Below are 23,307 nucleotides of genomic sequence, written 5' to 3' on the forward strand. Positions count from 1 at the left end.
GGCACCTCGAAATGAGGATGAGATGCTTTCGGCATGGTGGTTGGATCTCGCCACCTTGGAGGGGGCACAAATAGGTGGGGGATCTGGCTCCTCCCATCGATGACGGGACGTACTTCCTTCGGGGAGGGTTGTACCGTGGCCGGTGATGGCCCTTAGGATTCAACCACAGTTCCCACCAGTTTTGCTGTTGTTAACACAGTTCTATGAATAGAAAATGTTTTTGCGCATGTATAATACCTTGACATCTAAAAATAATATATATATATATATATATATATATATATATAAGATAATAGTTTATTCAATGTATTATAACATGATGAATACTTCTTTGTTAATTTAAAATTTGTCTGGAGAAAATATTAAGTATGAATAAAAAAAAAAAAAAAAAAGATATATACGAAAATCGAATCCGAGATTGGAACTGAAGACGTACAAAACGCTCTGCTGTTCTATCCATCAGGCCATGCATCCTTTGGCCTCCATATATAAGATTCAAAATACGATTTCAATTCCTAATAAGAAATATGGCAGGTTTTTCGTCTTAAAACGTAATGAAATGTATAGGATCTTTTTCTGCACATGTTCAAGCTCGTAACATCCAAAAATAATATTATTTTTTTAAATATATTTTAAGATAAATATTTATTCAATGAACTGTAACAAGAGGAATAATTCTTAAAATTTGATAGGAGAAAAATCCCTCCTGATTATTTAATTTCGATCCTACTGAACGGAATTTTTAAAAAAAAATCCATTTAGCATATGATAATATTAGAAATTTCGAAATAAATATTTAATATTAGTTTTCGAAATTAAAAATTACTTTCAATAATATTAACCGAATTTGTAGAATTTCAATCTCTGTTTCTTTAATTTATTACTTACAAAGCTTCACAAATACAATGCATACATAAAATTTAACACAAATTTTATTGTATTAAATATTTATTATTTTAAATATATAAAAACACAGCCTGGCATAAAAAAAAAATTTCAATTCACAAGGGAGTCAGTTTTTAGAAAAATCTAGTGATTATCAATTCTTTTGAACAAATCAGAAAATGATTTATTTATTTATGAATTTAGAATGAATTATGAAAATAAATATATGAAAACACAACACGGTATCAAAAATTTCAATTCGAGAGGGAATCAGTTTTAGGAAAAATTTCTAGTGATAATCAATTCTATTAAACAAATCAGAAAAGGATTTATTGATTATAATTTCATAATGATTGTGAGATTATTAACTGCTTCAAGCTTGCTGTTCTTCCTGGTGTCGGGATACACTAAATTCAATATTTTCTATTGATTGTTAATGAGAAAATAATGAATCATAATCATAATATTATGTGCTGATAATGATTTCATACTGCTCATGAAATGATTAAATCTCAAAACATTCAAGATTTAGTAAATAGAGTTTGGATTGATGTTTCTAAATCGGCAAGTAGAAAAAGAAAAAAAATGTGGATAAATTTGTTTTAGCATGTAGTCGAAGTACTACAGAAACAAACCTTTTTATACAATAATCACTCCCCGGAGTATTCACAAAAAAATAAAGCAGCTAAGCATATATTTGGAAACATTAGATAGCGATTATTCAGCCTATCAGGTTGACACCTGCACCATGGTAATTATGGCAAGTTTTCAAGCATTATTGCTGTGCTTGATGCAACCAAATATTGAATGTGTGTTGCGCTCTCCGGGCAGTTCGAATCAAGCCCCGAAAGACATTTTTTTGTGCGCTCCTTTAAAGGTGGAGCAATGATGTAGGATTTCATTCATAAATAGTTGTCACTTCAGAAGGGAAAATCAACAAATTGTTCCAATGCTTATAAAGTTCTGTTCCGACGACCTGTGTCCGCCTTGAGTCTGGTACATTTTGCTCTCTCTCCCCTCTCTTGTGGCTTTCTGGCAATTTGCAGAAAGCTCCCAATCGCCATCCACAGGAAAGGGCGGTCCAACAATGTGTCAGTTGGCAGATTTATGACCAAATCCGTAAGGCCACAGGTCGTCGGAACGGGGCTTAAAATAGATCTACAGACACGCCAGCTTTACTCCAAAGTGACTTCTTCGAAAAAGCTCGAATACAACTGGATTCTATCCAATACATTGCAAGAATTATAACTATATTTTCATTCTTCTTATTACTATTATTTTACTTTCTCGTATGTTTCGTACTGTAACAAAACCTATCTCCTGTCTGCATTCTTATCACTTTATTTCAGTATGCAGCAAGCGCAGAAAAGGCACGTCAGACCGACTGCTACGCAGCAGACAGCAACAAGGGCAAGAAAAGCTGCACCGAAATCCTCCAGCGCTCGAGCCACATCCTCTACTCGGGTCTTGGACGCATCCTCGTTGGTGATGCCCCAGTCTCTAGAGCTGCCCACAGAAACCATTTTCTTGAAATCATTGTCAACTGAAATAAAAGAAAACAGTAAATGGGAAAGAGAGTCAACTCTTTTCTCGACAAACACACAACTGTACAAATTGAAGTTTTTAATAAGAACTCAATAACACTATTTTTTAAATTTCAAATTTTACATAATTATTTAGTACGAGTCTCACTGTCTTCCAGTAACGTATTATTAATTGTCTTTCATCGGACAGAGTGATAGAGATACCATTCAGAGTTAGAAGGGAAACTCAGTAAGCCAGAATGCTTGAATTTTACAAATATTTTCTGCATTGTTAAGTAATTTATTTGACCAACTTGAAAATGGGCATATAAAATTATTTATCTGTTCGGAAGTAATTATAGAAGAGAGCAACTAGTTTCATTTATGAAAAGAAATAAGTCAACTGCCGGATTCGAAATGGCTGGCATCCACCTGAGGCAATTTTTAAATAAATGATTGACAAGAGACCCATAAAAGTAGGAAAGTGGTAGTGGAAAAGAGCAACAGGAAGAAATAATTTATCCTTGCCAATATCTTTTAATTTATATTTTCGAAACAAACTTGATCATAGAAAATTGAAGTTTGTTTTTTTATTTTTTAACACATATAAACTCAGATATTTATTTGGCAAATTCTGAAATTTTATTTCGAACAATGAACTTACCCCCACCTGAAAATTTGAATGGGCTAATTACAATGGAATCAGTCCACTGCAATGAGACACAATTGCATCGATTTTCAGGAAAACAGAACCAAAGGTTTCTACCTCTAGCCCCCCTTCCCCAGCCCTAAAATTCGAAAAAGTCAAAACGTTTATATCTTGATTATAAAACAAATAAGCCATGATTTCACATAAATACAGGGTGCTTCATAAATTCGTGCAAACTTAAAAAAACTTATAGTAAAAGAAGTAATTTTAGTAAAAAAAAATTCAGTTTGCTTGATTATCTTCAAAGCACATCGGATTATCTTTCCATGTATACGAAAAATGATCCCAAGAGCAACCGAAGAAGGTGCTCACACGCCATACAGATAATGGAGCAGATTTCAATAATATGGCTCAATGCATTCATTTTGAAGTAAAAGATGCTCAGCAAGGCCATCACCAAAAGTTGTCAGGCAAGTAAGACGCGTCACTGGGCCTGTTACAGCTGAATGTAGCATATCAGCATCGATGAATTTATTCAAAGTATTTGGGGAGCTCGGAGCGTATGAGACTTTAACTATCCCGATAGTCAAATATCTGCCGGGTCAAGTCAGGTGATCGTGAGGATCATTTAAACTTAAACCTCGACTTATCACTCAATTTTTGGTGAAGATGAGCATCTTGAATTCACCTGCAAAGTAGGACGAGCACCATTCTATATGAAGGTGACGATATGCCTTCATACATAGCGCACACGTCTTTTCTGCATTGCAGACACAATGCGCTCACGCGAAAGCGTAGCATATTGTTCTGCAGTGACTATACATGTTTTCCAATCAAATTCCAGAAGACTTTTTTCATAAAAGAAGAGGGCCAAAATGAAAGAAAAGGCAAAGCTATCCCTAACAGTCACTTGAGGAGAATGTAGTGGCTTGGTTAGGCACTCAGGGGGGTGGGATGTCGGACGTTTGAATGAATCACATTGATTTTTTTTTCCTTTCTAAATTACTGATCTCTATATAATTTATCCTCAGCTAACGGCCTCAAAAACGTCGAGAGGTTGCGTCAATAAATATCAAATTTCTCTGTAAGTTCAACCCATTGTCCCTAGATGATTTGTCGTTTCGTCCTTTCTGTTTTCAGTTTCTTTTCCTTTTCCGTTCATCTTGTGCTCATCCAAGTGATTAGATAACTCAATGTTATACGCACTGGGGGGCACAGAATGGCGTTATGCTATATAGTCATTAAAAAAATGTCTGTCTCTATAATGTGCAATAATATTATTGTTATGACTTCACTGTATAATATCCTTATCATCTTTTTCGACGACGCATATTGTTACCGCATTACAGATTATAAGTTTTCACTTAAGAGTATAATGCAAATGATGCAGAAGTGAAAATAAAAGGTTTTGAATTTCTAGATTCGATTCGATTTCTAAAATATTTTCATCCATTTTTCGTTTTTCTTCTAAGGATCTCGTTATTGATTATTTACAATTAAACATGGACTCATGAACACTCTTCCATATAGGCTCTCTTAATATCATAATTGGGGGGGGGGGATCTTTAACATAGGAATTTTCATTGTCATTATTGTTTAAATTCTGATTTCCTTCATACAATTGTTTATACTCACATTCTTTTTCCTCAGAACTAGATGGATAATAGAGGACAATCAGCAGTAGTGTCACTATAGTGCAAAATATTATGCCAAACAGAACAATCACCTTTCGCACTCCGGAAACCGAATTCTTGGATTCGAGTTCCATATCTGCAATCAAAAGAAATTGTTTATAATTGCTTCTTATTTAAAAAAAAGGCTTTGAGATCATAAATCCAAAGCATGCATTGTGACCGTGTTGGTGGTTTGATTTGTTTATTTTATTGAGATCCATGTTACAATGTGAAATGATTTCAATGCCATGATTTTGGAATTAAATTAACAAAATTATTTTAAAAAATAAAATGGAAAATAGTCCCATAAATGGCATTAAACTGATTCGATTCGATTCCCTTTTAATCTTTTTTTAATATCTAATAATTTTTTTTTATAATCTTTATACTTCTTTCATTAGAGGTACGTTGGTGAGAAGGAAAGGACTCACGAAACTAAAGACTGAGAACAGAGGCTGGGAGCTATTCATCAACGAAAAAAACTGAGTGCCAGGAATTTTCAGCCTTTTCCACCACTGTTTGAACACTATAAACTATTTTTCCGCATTTTATCATTCATTCTCCGAGATTATCGAAGTGAAATGAGATGTTAATTAATAACTCTCACAACCTTTAAGAGTAGATAACTAAGATTTCTAATAAATAAAGAAATTTGCAGTTTGTGAAATTTCAGAATTCATTTATCTTCTCGAACTTTTTTAATTCGGATTTGAATTTTTGGAAGTTACTGTATTAAATGATGTTTTTTTTTTAAATTTTTGTTAAAATATTTTTTTGATTTGAATAGGATTTAAAAAGGCGAGAGATATACCGTAGGAAAGGTGAAAATCTCATTCGAGAACTTAGATGGGTATCTAGCCCAAAAGGGATGGAAAGGGTGTAGGTAAACTTTTTCTTTTTCAGTAATTACTTTACGATTTAAGATAGAAAAATAATTTACATTAGATGAATAATCACTTACTTTATGAATAAAAGCTTTTCAATAGTTGCAATTGCTTAGAAATTACCGATGTAAAAGCGGTTTTCCAACGTCTTCATTTCCATTTTTTTAACCTAAACTCGGCTTCAGAAGCGGAGGGCTTCAGCTTCGAGACCCAATTCCAGCGAAGAAACGTCGTACAAGCGAGTCTGGTGACGTTAAATCCGTCGGAGACAAACGTCTTCCCGCTGGTGTGGTGTGGAAGTTTAGAGAGAAGAGGGGCTGCCAGCTCAGATATCACTCACGTCATCTGGACGCGGTTCAAAATGGCGAGGCCCGTCCCAAATTAGCCCCAGTGTTTCTTTAAAACTGAGCGTTAATATAGCTAAACTAAACTACACAACATAAAAATTTCTTTGAATACAGAAGTAAATAAAATACAGAAGAATAAAATACAGAAGTTAGGCAAAAATATTAAAACACCTAAGAAAACGTGTTTCCTTGCCTAATATAGTTAGGGAAACCACTGGTGTTCAAATCAGCTTGCATTATTCTCGGAATGGATAAATACAGTATCTGTATTGTTGAGAAGGGAATCTGGTAGCATTCTTTCTGCAAAACAGTGATGAAACAGTCAAGTAACGATGATGGTGGTGGATTGCGACCACGTACTTTTCACTCGAAAATTACCTCCTTTCCAAAATTACCAAAATTATCTTTAAAATGAGGTTTTTTTTTTTTTTTTTTGAAAACTTTAAAATGATAGAATAATCAGTTTTGCGTAATTGTATATTTGGAGTTATCGCGTAGCACATAATAAAAATAATGAAAATAATGTTTCAATTTTAATTAATTAATATTTTTAAAAAGTCATTAAATGGTGCTTCATTCTATTCCCCGAAGAATTGCAATATCCATTTTGGCGGCTCTAAATGAAACGATCTAGCTAACCAGTAGAGCGGCAATACACACATTATACATGCATGCAGTTTCTCCTTCATTACTAGCGTCGATTGCAATACTAAGGAAGAGATCCTATTCTACTCCGAGTTTGTTTTGGTGTGATTGATTAATTGGGTATTATTAATTATTATTATATGAGGTATACTAATGATTAATTAGGCATCTAAATGAAATATGTTACTAGGTGTTAGACATCTCATTTAGTATTGTTGATTATTATTATATTAAGTATATTATTAGATTATCAGTCATATTATTAGGGATAAGGAATAGTATCAATTCATTGGACATCGAAATGAAACGGTCTGTCCAAAATAGCCACAACGCAAATACATACATACACGTTATAGAACATACATTACGTTTATCGAATTTACTTTGGGGCGATTATGAATGATTACACATAATAGCCGGATTAATCACTCTTATAGCAACATCTATATAGTTTAATTCTAATTTATTATTAGCGGAGATTGTAAAAATAAAGAAGAGCTCGGTTTCTTTCCCGGGTTTGTTTTGGCATTATCAGAATATTTTCCGTGATTATTTATTATTTAACTTGATTAAGAACTTAAAAAGTATTAAAAGGAATTATTGTTAAAAAGGACAAAATAATGTAATTGGAGAATACTATAATATGCAAAGATAAATAGCAAATTACAACAAAGAAATTTTCATGTTGCGGCTATTATGTATAATGAGAGGTGATTGTTCATGATAACCATTAAATTTGCAAATGTGATAAATTATTGAATATTTATCCAAATTACCGGTTCGTTTACAAAATACTCAACTCAAAATAAGAAATGTAATCCATAACTTTATTTTATTTTTAGCATGTTTCATTCTATTGCATCTTTCAATACATTTTATGACATACAGTATATAATCCACACTATTAATGAAAGTAATATATCTAATATCTAATGAAAATAAAGTACAAAAGCGCCACTTTTATTTACTTTTTTGAACTGAACAAGATTTAATATCCATCATGACATTCTAAAATTATTAACAAGGAAATTTCTACTGTTATTTGAAAATATTCATCATTTTTAAAATTAAAATCCCGTTCATTCACAAAATAATCCGATTTTATTACATTCTCCATTATGAGTTGGGAATTTTATAAACTAACCATGAATCTGGTTAATATTCCCTACTTTATCGAATTTTCTTTGGGACGATTATGAACGATTATACATGATCGCCGGATTAATCACACTTACAGCAACATATATATACAGTTTACTGAATTTTCATTCTACTTTCTTCCCCGAAGAATGGAAATTCGTGAGCGAAAAATATATAACGGGAACAAGTAAATTTTGGCAAACGATATTCATAAACAGAGGGAAAGAATTCCTTTTGCATTTCGCAATAAATCTGAGCCACGATGATGTATGAAATAAATGCGTAAAAATGGCATAACTTACCGAAAGGCTTCATGCTGCTCCGAATACCTAAGTATATTCAAAATACATGATTGAACACAAAAAAAAAAAAAAAAAAAAAAAAAAAGGAAAAGCTATTTATTCCACGGGCATTGCACTGTAACGCATAGTCACTTCGGATATCCGGGTCTCACAAAATGGCATTGTCTCGAATACAGGTACTTGCAAATAAGCGCACCTTCTTCTTCTTAATCTAGTCAGCTCTGTCAGGTGGAAAAGATCAACACAGCTGTCTCTTTCCCGGGGATTTATTCGGTTACGTCTCAGATAAATTTTTATGACGGCTCAGAAATATACGATTCATTTCAGACGGATGAAATGGCGAAAACGATTTTAGATGCCTAGTGACTCACGTGGTGATTTTTCCAGGAAAAAAAACCATTTTAACAATTTTCTGCAAAAAAAAAAAAAAAAAAACATTTTTTTTTATACGTATAGAGAAAGCATTATAATTGTCAAAAAAATTCTATCTACAGATTTGGAAGAATCATGACTCAGATCTCCCTGACTTCGAAAAACATATTTTCGGAAAATGTCTCCCTGTGTGTCTAGAACAAAGTTAACTCCGAAACGCTTTGAGTTACACGGATGAAATTTGGCATACTGTCTTTGCACTAAATGTGTAAATTTCTATCAAATTTTGGGCAAAATCCGTTCATAGGAAGTTTATCTGCCCATCAGCTATAATTTAACATGATAAATACAAAATGAAGAAAGCTAGATGGATAAAATTCGGTACGTAGATTTACATTTATAGAATAGACTCTAGATCTCGGGATTGCAATACCGGTATACCGGGATACCGAATACCGGTATTTTGAGCCATTTGTACAATTTTGTAATACCGGTATTCACAAGTTTAAATACCGAATTTTCGGTATTTACTAGAATTTTTTTTTAATTTTCTTGTAATTGTTTAAATTGTTCAGGGATCGCCAACATAGAAAAATAGTATATGTTTTAGTTTTTATGTCTCCCTAACGGACGAAATTAATTAGACTGTGAATACAAAGTTGCATCGTACAATCAAGAGAAGTGATAAAATACTGTTTGAGAATGGATTCTAAAACCCTCCACCTTTTGCGCATGCGTTAGTATGGGTTTACTTTGACAAAATAGGAGTGAGAGGAAAGATAAAGGAGTTGTTTACGAGGAAATTCTAAAACACGTTGGAACATTTTACTCCCAATGATGGAACGATTTTTGAAACTGAGAAATCCAATCCAAAAAGCAATAATCGACTTAAACCAGCAAATTAATTTTTCAGATAGTGAATCCGACTTAATATCTAGAACAGGTTGCTATAACTTAATATAAACTAAATATTAAAACTGGCTGTTGAGGCATTATATCGGAGAGATTCTAATTTATTAACAGCTAATGCAACAATAAGTTTCATGTTGCAGTCACTGAATTAACAGCACACATCACTATCTGAAGAACTATATATTACATTGAAAAATCGCACACAAGAAAGGCATACTGAAATAGAAAATGTCTTACGGTATTTACATAATTATAATGATTTTAAAAATGAAAAAGAAGAAAAGAGACTAACCAATTCAAATCTGATCAAATTTATAGTATATTTTCTTAATTTTTTTTTTTTTACCCTCAAACCTATCCACGTTCAGAAGAATTTGGTACAGTTATCGGAGATTATGATGGTACTAATGTGAAAGGAATTGTCTCTTGAACAAAAATTAAAGTTAGCGATAAAAAAAATTCAACAAACCAAAATACAATACAGAAATCAGCTATATCCAAAACCATCTGAGGAGTAATCGATTTATTTGAAGATGAGGGATTTAGAGGTAAATATTTTGAAAAAGTATATCGCAAATTGCTAACAGTACCACCAACTATCGTAGATGCCAAAAAAGCGTTTTAGATAGCTGATAATTTTTGCTTAAAATTACATTTCAGGCTTAGACCAATTGATGCATTATGTTTTTAAGATCACATTTCAAAAATTTAACACTTTTTTGTTAATCTAAACATTATTATTGCCAGGCTCTCCGCTGAACACTCTATACACTTTCAGTGGGTCCCCTCACAGGTTGGTTTAAATGGTAATGAGATAGCGGATAATTTAGCTAAGACTGCCTTAGCTGGCATATTTCATGGTGATGCAACTCTAACTTATTCTGAAATCTCTTCTATCAAAAAGATGGAATCGAGGGCACTTTGGAGAGTCCCAGCTGCTCACCTTTGGTACTTTGGTGAGAGACCCGGTTGGTGTCACCGTCTGAATATCTCTAGAAAACAGCAAACGGCACTCTCTTTTTTTTAATTGGACACACCAAATCCCTCACCTTCCAACACGAACGGCTGAATGTCCTTCGTGCAAGACAGATCAAGCCTCCCCCAATCATATTCTTAAATGTTTAAATTTTACGATTTTTGAGATTTTAAGGGATCCGCTATTGTTTTTGGACTTTTTAGAGATCTTTGATAGCGCATTTATACCAACTTGGATCAGAAACAACAACAACATTTTTTTGTGATTTAAATAAAGAAAATGTTCCTTTACGTTTTTGTGAATCTTTATATACTGTTATAATTTATAAGTTACAAATTATTTTTGTGATATTTACATTCTCTAATAAAACTGGTAAATAAAACAAAGAAACACTTCTGTTTTCTTTCTTTTCCTAAAATTTCTAATACCGGTATTAAAACCGGTAGCCCGGTATTAAGATCTAAAAAATACCGAATACCGGTATTGAACTTTTGATCCGATATTGCAATCCCTAATACTATCAAATTTTGAGTCAAATCTGACAATGAGTTGATCGTCTGTCAGTCGGTACTTTCAAAAGCATATAAACGCGATAGCTCAAAAACGCAGTAATTTAAATATATCAAATATGTCGTGTGATTAAGGGGCTTCAAGCGCAGCTCCGTTTCAAATCCCGGTTTCAATCGGTTGAGAGGAAAAAAAGAGTATAAAATACAAATTTCATTTTCGGATACAGCGTATCAGGGATTAATGACCCCAAAACTAGCTCAGGAATCAGTAAAAAGGTTAAATCCATGCTAAAGGTTAATATTCCGTAATTATCGCACACCAATACTTTGCAAGGCTTCCTCTGGAATTATTATTAGAAAATATGCGAGAATGTTTAAAGAAGACCATTATGGGTTTTTTTTCTATTTATAGCAAACCTAGTTTATCTCCAAACGCCTTTGTAATGACTAATCTTGAAATTTCTTTCTCTGCCTGCCCCTCCCCTCTTCTCATAATCGGAAATGTCTCATACTTAATAGTATAAACATTTATTTCGAAATCTTTAAGTTACATTTAAAAAGAAAAATTAAATTGAAGCAAATGTAAAAAATTCGTAAATATCTGGTATCCATAACTGCAATACCTAGGAATAAAGCTTTACCCGTAGATACAGAACCTACAACTAATATTATATTCCCAAACGCAGATTATGCTATTCACTTTTAATTCACTATTTTTGTATTATTTTTCATGTTGTTTGTAAGATTGCAATTGTTTTTCCAATCGCTTCCTCATGCACAAGAGTTTTAAGAGCACAAAGTTTAGTTGTTTTTGGCACTAGTAATAGTCCGCTGAAGAAGTCACCGATTTTAAACCGAGTTTTAGCGTCTCTTGTTTCATCAGCGCCATCTAGGGCCAAGAGCACGATGTAACTATTCGTGCCCCACATCCCTTTCCATAGGGCGGACTTCATTCATACATTTCATTCCCTCAACCACAGATCGTAATTTAGATCTGAATCAGAGAGCGATCACTTCTGATCCGGTACCCTAAGTAGTATTCTCTCGACTTGAAGGACTTTGTGGATGCAACAGATAAGTACGTGCATTAAATACCACTTGCACTGAGTATATTCGGCCAGGGAGGACTCGAACTCACAACTTAAGGGATACGAAACGAGTGCCCTACCAACCAGGTTACTCCAGCTCCTTCTAAAATTTTGTACAACTATTGAATATCGAATGACTATAGAAAATTTTAATAATTTTAGAGCTCTGAATTATCAATTAATGTATTAGTTTAGTTAAAATTTTATTTCACAGAATTGCTGTCTTTCAGAGTTCAATCTGAGAAATATGAAATATTACGTTCTAAAATATTTATATTTATAAATTTTAAAATATATTAAACTTAAAAAATTTAAAAAAATAAATACGTTTTTTTATTTATGTAGTAAAATGTAGGTCATAATTTTTTTTAATCAAAAATATTGTGTTATTAAAAAGAAACAGGTAAAACTATTTCTCTTAATAATTTATGGCTAAAAAACTCCATATTTTCTAATAAGAAAAGAGTCATTTGTATTTGTTTAAATATACTGATGTTTGTTTAAGTGCACAATATTTCTTACCCATGTCTCAAATTTCATTAGAGTAAATTTCCGTAATTATAATTATTGTAGATTAAATTGTAATTATAATTAAATGATAAATAATATATTTAATTTTATATATAATATATTTAATTTTATATATAACATATTTATATATAAATAATATATTTAATAATATATTTTATTTTATTTATATTTTTTGAACCCGGTACCTTCTTCAGATGCCGAAGATTTCGCCTGCTCTAATTCACCTCCTAAATCTCAAACTGCAGCAACCGGTTTTCAAAATTTCTTTACTTCAGAATTAAAAAAAAGAAATTGAGCATTAAGGATTCTTAAAGTTGAAAAAAGTTTTCTTACATAAGACTTATTAAGTCTGCTTACATAAAATAATAGTGATCAATGTAGCTTATGATTTTAACAAAAATAATGCTTAACTGCAACTGTTTCACAAGGTTGATTATCTGGTCCGTCTCCTTGATTGGCGACTTGGAGCTGTTGGCATCCATTGCAAGGTGAGGGGCACACTAAATTAGGATTTTGCAGATATATCTAATGAAATCACACTGTCAACGAATCAATGAAATCACACTGTTTGCCTTGTAACGTCTTTTCACGATATAGTTAAATAATATAGTAACTATAATATTTCATTTTCATGTTTATACTTCATATCTTAAAAATATTTTTTTAAACAATTGTCAGTTATTTTTAACTGCTAACAAAATGCAGTTATTTTAAAAAAATATTTATCCAAATAGTATTGCTGGATTGCTAACGCAGGCTAGCAGCTCTGTTCAAACATGTGTAAAAAATGAAATGAAATTTCTCTTTTAAAATAAATTATTTTAGAGATAATAACAGGTAAAAAATTATTATTTTTTATTTTATCACTTTTTTGAGTATATATATTTTAAAAAAGTAACGAATCCTCTGATGTACAAGTTTAGAATATTATCTTGCATATCTTACTGGACATCTGCAGATATGAGATTCTGGATTTGCATCCACTCTTAGCAATGTTTAACTCATCATGCTCTTCATTCAGCAGAGCATGATTCATTATGCTTCTTTCGCAAGTAAATGTTATAATCCGACAAAAGAGATGTGGAAACAGTTATAAAAAATTTGTTTCTATTAAGTATTTGAAATATTTATAGTAAAACATAATGAATTTTGTCTGTTTTATACAACTCAAATTTCTGATTTTGTATACTATAACAATATTTCTTTGTGATTCAGTAATACCTCGAAGTTACACAATATACAGGACTGATGAAAAGGGAATAACTCGATGTTTAATCTTGCTTATAAATGAATGCAAATTTTATTCAGTTGGTGGGATAAATATTAACGAAAACAACTATTGGAAAGTTACGTGTACTCTAAAATATATAGCTTTCAAATATACTGAAAAAAATAAATAACTAAATTAATAATTTTTTAAACAATCCATAAATAAAAAAGAAATATCATGCAAAATTATCATTTTGATATCTTGAAACCCTTCTGATCAATCAACAGCTTTCTTTATCTCACTTAAAGTTTCTTAGCTACAAACTAATATATTTGTACACATATGCTCATACATTCCTCATTAGAGTCTACTGCCTCCAAAATTCGTAGTTCTTTCTCAAAAGCATTTTTTAAATCTTTCTCATTCATTTCATTCTTTAAAGCTTGCATCTGTCTTTTGTTTCTCTGTGGAATTCGGGTCCAAGTGCTGACTTCTGCCGCACCTATATGCTCGAGTTATCTCAATCAGTACATGAATTCAGTAAAACCTTGATATTATTTCGCAAAACTGACTATTCCTTCTACTTCAAACACTTTTTTATCCTTTTTTGGCGTTGTCTCACAGATAATTATTGAATTAGAGAGGAGGATTTTCGCTTTATCTCGTATCTTTATTTGTACTTCAGAATTTTGCAATTTTAACATATTCTAAAATGGGAAATAGTCTTGACGGTAGAGAAAAAAAATGTCGAGAGAAACCGAGCGATCCTGAAATATTATTCTTTATATTTTCCACATTTCATTCACATCCTGTACTTGAGAGAACGCAAATAAAACAACATCATATTAATTAAGAAAAACTTACCTAAATTCACTTCTTTGCTTAAAGGTTTTTCGCTTTCAGTGACTATGTAATCCATTAGATAATGATAAACATCCTCACGTTATGAGAAAAAAGCTTTATTGTGAGAAACGTTTAGTCATCAAAATTCTAAGACTTCATTAGCATTCAAACACCTGTTCTCATAACGGGCATCGTCTGCTCGCAAAAAACGACATATGCCATGCTTTCATCCGATTACCACGTGATAGTGATGAAATCATGAGTTAGTATTTTTCGATTGTTCGAGCATTGCTTGATACTTTTCGGAAGTGAAATAATCAATAAAAAAATGGGTTTCTTCTCACTTATCTAGCTTCTGTATTAGAATATCATTAATAATCTATACTCAAAACTGATTTTTCCTGTTTACCAAATATTCAACTTCAATTAAAAAATTTTCTTGAAGCTCGTTTAATTACTTTTTCCTCTCACAATTTAACCTCATTTTTTATTAGTTATTTCGATTTTTGTTTTCGATAAAAACTTGGCAAATTATTGGCCGAAATTATTTTAGAAGTGCTATTCTTTCTCCCATTTTCGAGGGCTTTTTTATTGTTATTAATACTAGCATTGCATGAACAGTAACTCTGTGTTCGAAGCTTGAAAAGACGTGACGAAAAAAAAAATGAAAAGAAAGAACAACTGGTGCTGTTGTTCTGTTGCTATTTTTTTTTTTTTTGAAAGTGTATTTCAAAAATAGTTTAAATACAATAAAATGAATTAAGATGCGTTTATATGAATGAAATATTTAAAAATTATCGTCCGAAAAACACATTGTCAAAGTCATTTTTAAAATGTTTTAATTGTGCATATTTGTTAAAAATTTTGAACAGTCTTTCTTTCCCAGTATTATGTTAAAAGGTGTTCAGTTACAAGAAAATTATTCCAATCATTCATATATATAATATCATTCAGAGTATAAGCAATTCTCATAGATTCACGTTAGAAAAATATCACTAAAGGGGACTAGAAGGGTGGAAAAGTGATAGAATCAAATATGTCCCACTTTCAGGGATTCGATTATAAACATAGGAGGAAAGGGAAGATCAAAGGTCGTTTAGAACTTCTGTGGGATCCCGACGAAAAAAGAAGGAAAGTATTCAGAGTTCGTCTTTCAGATGTCGATGAATGCTCGTCATTTGATTCATGGAATGCATATGACTTGGTGCATGTAATAAACTAATAATTATTCATAAACACTTTTATCGTAATTTTCTAAAAAAGTGATTAAAATACCAATATGTGAATACCAATATTTTTGATTTCAAAGAAATATACAAATTCAAAGTAAATAATGAACAAAATGGTAGAAAATATTCAAAATAAATTTTTAAAAAAGTAGAAAAATATATAAACCCATTCTTTGGGATCAAGCAAAAAGCACTGAAACAAACAGCCGTTCTGCTCACACATCGCTCTAACGTCAGACAAGTCTAGGATTCTTAAAATGTTTAACCATTCCTAGTTTCAAAAATAATGAGAATCTGGTCTAAGAGCACAATGCTAAGAATATGAACGATTTCTACGCATGTGCAAAATCTTCGCACTTAAAACTTCTATCGAGTTTTTAGATATTTTGAAGTAAAATTTCATTTTTGATTTTTAAGAAATATGCAAATTCAAAGTAAATGTTGAACTAAATGGAAAATAATATTCAAAAATAAAGGGAAAAAAAAGAAGAAGAATAGTATATAAACCGATTCCGTGGTGTAGAGACTCGAACTGAAGAACAGCAAAAAGCAGCGAAACTTCCAATCGTTTGATCCAAGCCAAAGTTCGAATCTGGAAGCCAACGAATAATTTTATTTCTTTTTTTATTCATTATTTCTATATATTTTTAATTATTTTTTCCATATTTATTCTGTAGTTACTACGAATTCGATCAATTTTCACACTTCTTAAAATAAAATTTGACGTCAAAATATCTATGAATTTAATTCAATTTTATCGTGTGGATGCTTTGCACATGCACGGAGATCAACTTAGCATTGTGCATTTAGAACCAGATTTCTTTCACATTTGAAACTTGGTTATTTGTATTAAGAATCTTAGATTGCTGTGTTTTTCGCGGGAGCGTGGCCTGGGGGACAGAATGACATGTTGCATTCAGTCCATTTTGGCGGTGAAAAGTTCGAGTCTGGAAGAGGATGAATAGTTTAATTTTTTTATATTCATTATTTTTTGTAATTAATTTTGTCCATATATATTCTATATTTACTACGAATTCGACCAATTTTCATACTTTGTAAAATAAAATTTCATGTCAAAGTATCTATTTAATTTAATTGAAATTTTAAGTGCCGATGTATTGCAAATGCACAGAGATCATCCGTATGCTTAGCATTGTGCGCTTAGAACCAGATTTCCATCACATTTGTTCGTATATGGGGGTCTGTTGCACGTTCAATCCGTCAGGTCAAACGTCCTCCCGCTGGTGTGGTGTAGTGTGGCGAGGGGCATGCCAGCTCTAGTGTCGTCCTCGCCATCTGACGGCAGTTCAAAATTATGAGGTCCGTTCTAAAATAGCTCTATTGTTGCTTTACAATTCGACATTAATGTAATTAAACTAAAATAAACAAAACCATCACATTTGAAAATTGGTTAATGGCATTAAGACGGCTGCGTTGTTCGAGGGAAGCGTGGCTTGGTGGATAAAACGACATGCTGCATTCGACTCCTTTTTGGAGAACTTAAGTTTGAGTCTTGAAGCCGATAAATAAATTTTTTTATTCATTTTGTTTTTATTTTTCTCCATTCTTCTTCTATAGTTACTACGAATTCGACCATTTTTCACACTTCCTGAAATAAAATTTGATATCAAAATATCTATAAATTTAGTCGAAATTTTTAGTGTCGAAATTTTTAGTGCACATGCACAGAGATCAACCGTATACTTAGCATTGTGCATTTAGAACCAGATTTCCATCACGGTTGAAACTTGGTTAATGGTAGAGAGTCAATGGCCAAAATTTCCGACTTCTTCACTGTTAAGGCTCTTCATAGGATTAACCACTTCATGTTCAGAGCAGCGCGATAGCACGTTTGTTCAGGGTTGTCGACTCGAGTCACTCACTTTGCTGTGTTTTTTTATTTATGTTTTTATTTAATAATGTTTTCATATTTGTCAGATTTTGCAACAACATTTTCTCTCTTTTAATGGCGAATTTTGTACTAAAACTCCCTTTCGGCAAAAATGAACAAGAATCTTATTTATACAAACTATCTATTTTCGCTGCACGATTACATTGTGTGTGTGTGTGTGTATGTGTGTGTGTGTGTGTGTGTGTGTGTGTGTGTGTGTGTGTGTGTGTGTTTTCAGCTTCTGTTCTCTATGGCGATTACAATCATATTAGAACACGCGTATTTAAGTTTCCCGTGAATGTGTGTGTGAAATGCAGTAGAGTGGTCAGAACAATGCGCGCGTCAGGGGACATTGGTTCGAGTCGCTTATTTTGCTTCTTTTTAGAAAGAAATTTTTATTTAATATTTTTATTTTAATTTTTCTGATTTTCTAACCCTATTTTTGAATATTTTTCTTCTTTAAGCTTCGAATTTTGATTTGAAAATACCCTTCCGACAAAAGCGTCGAAGAATCGTATTTAAATGAATTGATTACAGAATTTTTTTATCTTTGATCTATTTTAGTATTGAAGTAAAATAAAATAAATTATTGTGATTTATAAATGTATTTTTAAAATATCATTAGAAATAATAACAAAATTTTTAAAAAAATGATATCTTTTAAAAATTAACGGAGTAAAATAATAATAAGAAAAGACATCTGAATGAAGTACCAGGACCGAACCCCAAACAACGGAATGGAAATCCGCTGCTGTGTCCACTACTCTATGAATGACCCAGCAACCGGCTCAACTTATAGTCCCATGTCAAGTCTTCCAGATATTTACGTAATTAGGGCAGCATTTCGTAAAAGCGCTCTCGATAGGAAATGCAGAGGTCATAGCGTATTCTTCAAGAATTAAGATTTTAGGATTTACAAGATTTTAGTAACTTATACCTCAGATTTATTTTATTTCTAAAGGAGTATAAAATAAATCCTTAGTAATTTATAAATATCTTTTAAAAATTATTAGTAAAAAATTAAACAAATAAGAAAAATAACTTCTTCAGATATTGAGCGGCAAAAAAAAATATAAATAATAAAGAAAATTGTTGAATTAAGAGAGCAGGACCTCACTTTAGACGACTGAATGGTTATCTGTTGCTATATTCACTACTCTATCTATAACCCAGCAAATGGCTCGACTCGTCACATGTCATGTCTTCCCGATATTTATATAATAAATTTATCCCTTTAATAAAGAACTCTATTTTTTAAATGCAAAGATCGTAACGTATGTTTGTAAGGATGTGTTTGATTCAGTTATTTATACATTTGATTATTTTATTTCTAAAATAATATAAAACAAATTTTAGAATTTAAAAATTTATTTTTCAAATACTGGTAAAAAAATCAAACAAATCAAGAAAAAAATTAATTACTGAAAAAAAAAATGATTGAACTAAGTAGCAGGATCAATTTTCAGACAACGGAATAACAGTCCGTTGCTTTGTCCAAAACTCTATCGAAGTAGGCTAAGGGCTCCATTTAAAATCACATGACTTGTCTTCCAGATGTTTATATAATAAAGCATCCCTTTATAAAAACACTATTTATTAAATGCAAAGATCACGGCGCATACGTGTATGGATTTTTTGATTACAGCAACTCATGCATTTGATTTATTTTATTTCTAAAGTAATATGTAATAAATTCTAGAATTTAAAAATGACATTTCAAATAACAGTGGAAAAAGGAAACTAATCTGAAAAATAAAAAAAATCTTAAAATGTTACTAAAGAGGAAAAAAAAAAGAAAAGAAAGTTGAATAAAGTAACACTCTCGAACCTCAGACAACTCTCGGAGGCTTTTGCTTTGTTCTCTGCTGTGTCGATGTAGCTGAAGGCGACTTCTATTTTCAGGACATTCTCCGTCTAATATTTCATAAAGCACAATTCTAAAAACACAATGCATTCGATAGAGGAATTTTCTGCGCATGTGCGAGGTGCAGACATCCAAAAACTATAAATTTTGTATAGAGTTATTGTAGTATATTTCAGGTATTTGAAATCGAATGAATGAACTATCCCGATGAAAATATATGAATTGTATATACATTAATATAAAAAATACCTTAAAAAAAGAGAAGAGAAAACTCCAGATGTTAGGATTCAGATTTGAACCAAAAATGTGAAAAAACCAGAGCGAGCATACCACTCCACTATAGTTCCTTGAAGCGATTAGCTGAGATATAACTTCTATTTTCAGGATATATATCTCCGGCTCATATTTCATGGTATGTATATCTAAAAGCGCAATGCATTGGCTAGAAGGATGTGTTGCTCATGGGCGAGGTGCCATCAATTATTAATTTTGAGCAGAATTTTTTGTAGTATATTTCAGAGGCTTGAAATAACATGAATGAAATATTTCGATGCAATTATTTGAATTGTATATAAATTAATATAAAAAAGTCCTCAAAAACAGACAAGAAAACTCTGGATGTTGAGATTCCGATTCGAACCGATGGCCTGCTAAATATGAGTAAAAAAAAAAACGCTCTAACACACAAATCGTCCTTAATGCTCATGGTGGAGGTATTACTTCTATTTTGAGGACAAGTTTTCGCTTAATATTTCATAGTGTATCTATTCTAAAAGCACAATGTACTGGAAAGAAGTAAGTCCTGCGTATTTGCCGCCATCTATAAATTATGAATTTTGTCTAAAATATTTTGTAGTATATTTCATATGCTTGAAATGAAATACTGCGATGAAATGATTTGAATTGTATATATTTTAATATTAAAAAATTATTAAAAAAAGACTAGAAACTCTGAACATAGGGATTCAGATTCGAACCGATATGAATGTAAGTGTTCAATGTTGAAATCTAGATTGTAAACATTTTTTATTTTTTTATTTTTTGAGGAGATTTTATGGCTGTTTAAAATGTACATGTAAACTTGGTGTTTACATGCCTGTTAATTCCTTTCGATTCTTGGCTAAGGTTATATTACTTTACGTGTTTTTAAGAATCAAATGTCATAAAAGGCAAAGCTCCAAATATTTTTAAATAAAAATTTCAGTATATTATAGATATAATAATGGTTCCAATGAATCAAAAACTCTTCTATTTATATTTTATACAATTATGATTTTTGCTTTGACTCCCAGAATTTTTTATTGAAAAATTATTTTTCCTTTTATAAACTGATAAAATAGACTTTCAGTTTATAATTAATTAGTACTTATTTATGCGAAATTTTACAGTCTTATGAATTTTGCTTAAATGTTTGTTAATATAGCTAGCAGCGAAAAGTAGAACACCTTCATTTGCCAATTGGCAGCTGAAAAAAGTGAATCAAATTTTTATTGCAATGGAAAACCGAATTTCCCATAATATAAAATCAGAAGAGTTTAAAGACAGTGTGGTAAGATAAAAAATATGGTTCAAATAAATCATTACAGTAAATATGTACATATTTAATAAATGATAAACGATTTTAATAAAAGAAGTAAAAGAAAATTTAAATCCTTTTTAGATGAATTTTAATATGGAAAAAGAGCAATAATAGTTCAATGAAACTTCAATCTAAACTGCACAATTTACATCCAATTCACTAAAAGATTTTAAAATTTCGACTCATTTTTTTCACGTCTCAAAATTTTATTCTCTTGCAATCATCAACTGAAGAAAGAAAAATTAGAAAGTCTAAATAATTGCCAGCTTTGAAATTGAATTAGATTTATTTAAAAAATATGTTCATAGGAATTTCAAAAAAGTCAAAGAAAAAATCCAAATTCCCAAAATTCTATTATATTTCCAGAGCATGACCAGTTTTTAACTAATTTCACTATTATGCACTATCATTACACTAGTACACTGAATTCTAGAGATTTTTATTTAAAAGAAAATGATTTCTGGAATAAGACAGAAACTAGCAACTAGAAATTCTTATGTATGTCTATTCTCCCCGCCCTCCAAGATTTAAATGGATTCAGTCTTCTTCAAACGACTCCCGCACATCTATCTTCAGTTCAGTTCAGTATACGAATTTGTAAGAATAGTAGTCTCTAGCAAATATTAAAATTCCATAAAATTTTTGACAAATGACAAAAATATTTCGTAGTTAAACACAAAATGAATGGGAAATGCATACTTTATTTGAAAGTTTGTTGTGCAAAAACAGACGGTTTTCAAGTACAGAGTATTGTTACAGTATATTGTATTTCAAGTATTGTTACAGTATAAATGCATTTGAATTCAGAACATATATCAAAGCAAATCAGCTATTGCATGCATTAAGTTTAACAAGAAATTTAAACAATTTAGTAATAAAAAAAGCATTCATTTTTACATAGAATTTGGAACTAAAATATCAATCTTTTTACTATAATATATGTCTTAAAAATCACATACATGTAAACATTGTGGAATAATAAATAGTATAGTGAATTTTTAATTGGAATGTCAATGATTTTTTTTCGATGTATCCTTCATTTTAGAATAAGAAAAAATTAAATATTGAATTCAGTGATTTAGAAAGAAATAATTGCATTTAATACTTTTTTGTTTTTGTTTTTCCAAATTTAATATTTAGAATTCTGAATAATCATCTGCTAAATTTTTCATTTCATTATTGAAAAAGAAAATCAAAAAGCAGCACTTGATTATGAGACATTCATGACATGCTTTCACCATTTTTCTCAAAAAATATTTACTTTCTCGTATCTCCTGTAAATTTTCCGGTATCTAATAATTTTAATTGATATTAGACATGTGACAGCATCAAGTATTAATGATTGTTGTGATCAGACACACTGATCAAATGTTTTCCAAGAAATAAAGGATATTTTGATTAAATGGTTAAACAATTACATAAAAAATTATCCTTCGTTTGTAGTTAAACGAATAATTATGTGAAATGAAAAGCCGAAATGCATTTTGGATTCAAAATTTCTTACTTAAAACTGGTATTAATATTACTCTTTCTTTAATTTCAAATAGAGTACGTCTCGTTTGAAGCAACACTAGACGGTTGGTTTGAAAGTCTTTGTAAATGGACGCAAAGAATATTTAATTCTGATTTATTATATCTTTAGAAAAAATAACATATTTCTGAACTGCGGTAATCGAAATTATACTAAATTAATGGTCACAAGACTAATTTTTTTCATTTTTATCCGAGAGCAGTTAAATGCTATGAATGTTACATCCTTGTGATGTAGAGATTAAAGAAAAGAGAACTCAGTTTTAAAGTAATTACAATCGCAGTAGTAAAGAATTTTCAGAATGGAAAATATTTTTTAAATAATAACATAAAAGATTTTATCAAAAAGCGCATATGTTGTTTCATGTGCGCCAACATAACTGTTATGACTGCAGTATTTATTAGAAATATATTCTAAATTAAAACAGTATAGATAATGTTGAGAAAGTATCCCCCACCCCTCGCCTTTCTTTCTTGACAACAGTATAGTAACCCAACAAGAATATAAAGCAGTTTTAGTATACAAAAATGCATTTTAGGATTTGCTTTCTGGCAAAATTTCTTATTGAAAATTTCGAGTTCAGACCAGTAAACTGAAATTAAAGATGCAAAAAGTTTTTTTTTTCTTTTGCTTAAGACCATTACTTTAAGCGTAAATTCTTGCAAAATACAAAATTCGATATAATAGCAGTAAACGTATAGTTTTAAATTTATTTCGTAATCAA

At 31.0% G+C, this 23,307-nt stretch overlaps 1 protein-coding gene across 2 annotated transcripts; it reads right to left on the reverse strand.

Moving 5' to 3' along the window:
* Positions 1-979: 979 nt before the first annotated feature.
* Positions 980-14,669, reverse strand: LOC129971213 (uncharacterized). 2 transcript variants are annotated; one of them, XM_056084794.1, is made up of 3 exons: positions 14,511-14,669; positions 4,693-4,827; positions 980-2,428 (listed from the first exon to the last, which is right to left on the reverse strand). In XM_056084794.1, exons 1-3 carry the CDS (start codon positions 14,563-14,565, stop codon positions 2,226-2,228), a joined length of 393 nt encoding a protein of 130 aa, XP_055940769.1. In that variant the 5' UTR covers positions 14,566-14,669; the 3' UTR covers positions 980-2,225. The 2 variants fall into 2 exon arrangements, with proteins under 2 accessions (XP_055940769.1, XP_055940770.1); XM_056084795.1 differs by lacking the exon at positions 14,511-14,669 and adding an exon at positions 8,049-8,358.
* Between the last annotated feature and the right edge of the window lie 8,638 nt (positions 14,670-23,307).

Source organism: Argiope bruennichi, chromosome 6, assembly GCF_947563725.1.
Source record: "Argiope bruennichi chromosome 6, qqArgBrue1.1, whole genome shotgun sequence".
NCBI classification, from domain to species: Eukaryota; Metazoa; Arthropoda; class Arachnida; order Araneae; family Araneidae; genus Argiope; species Argiope bruennichi.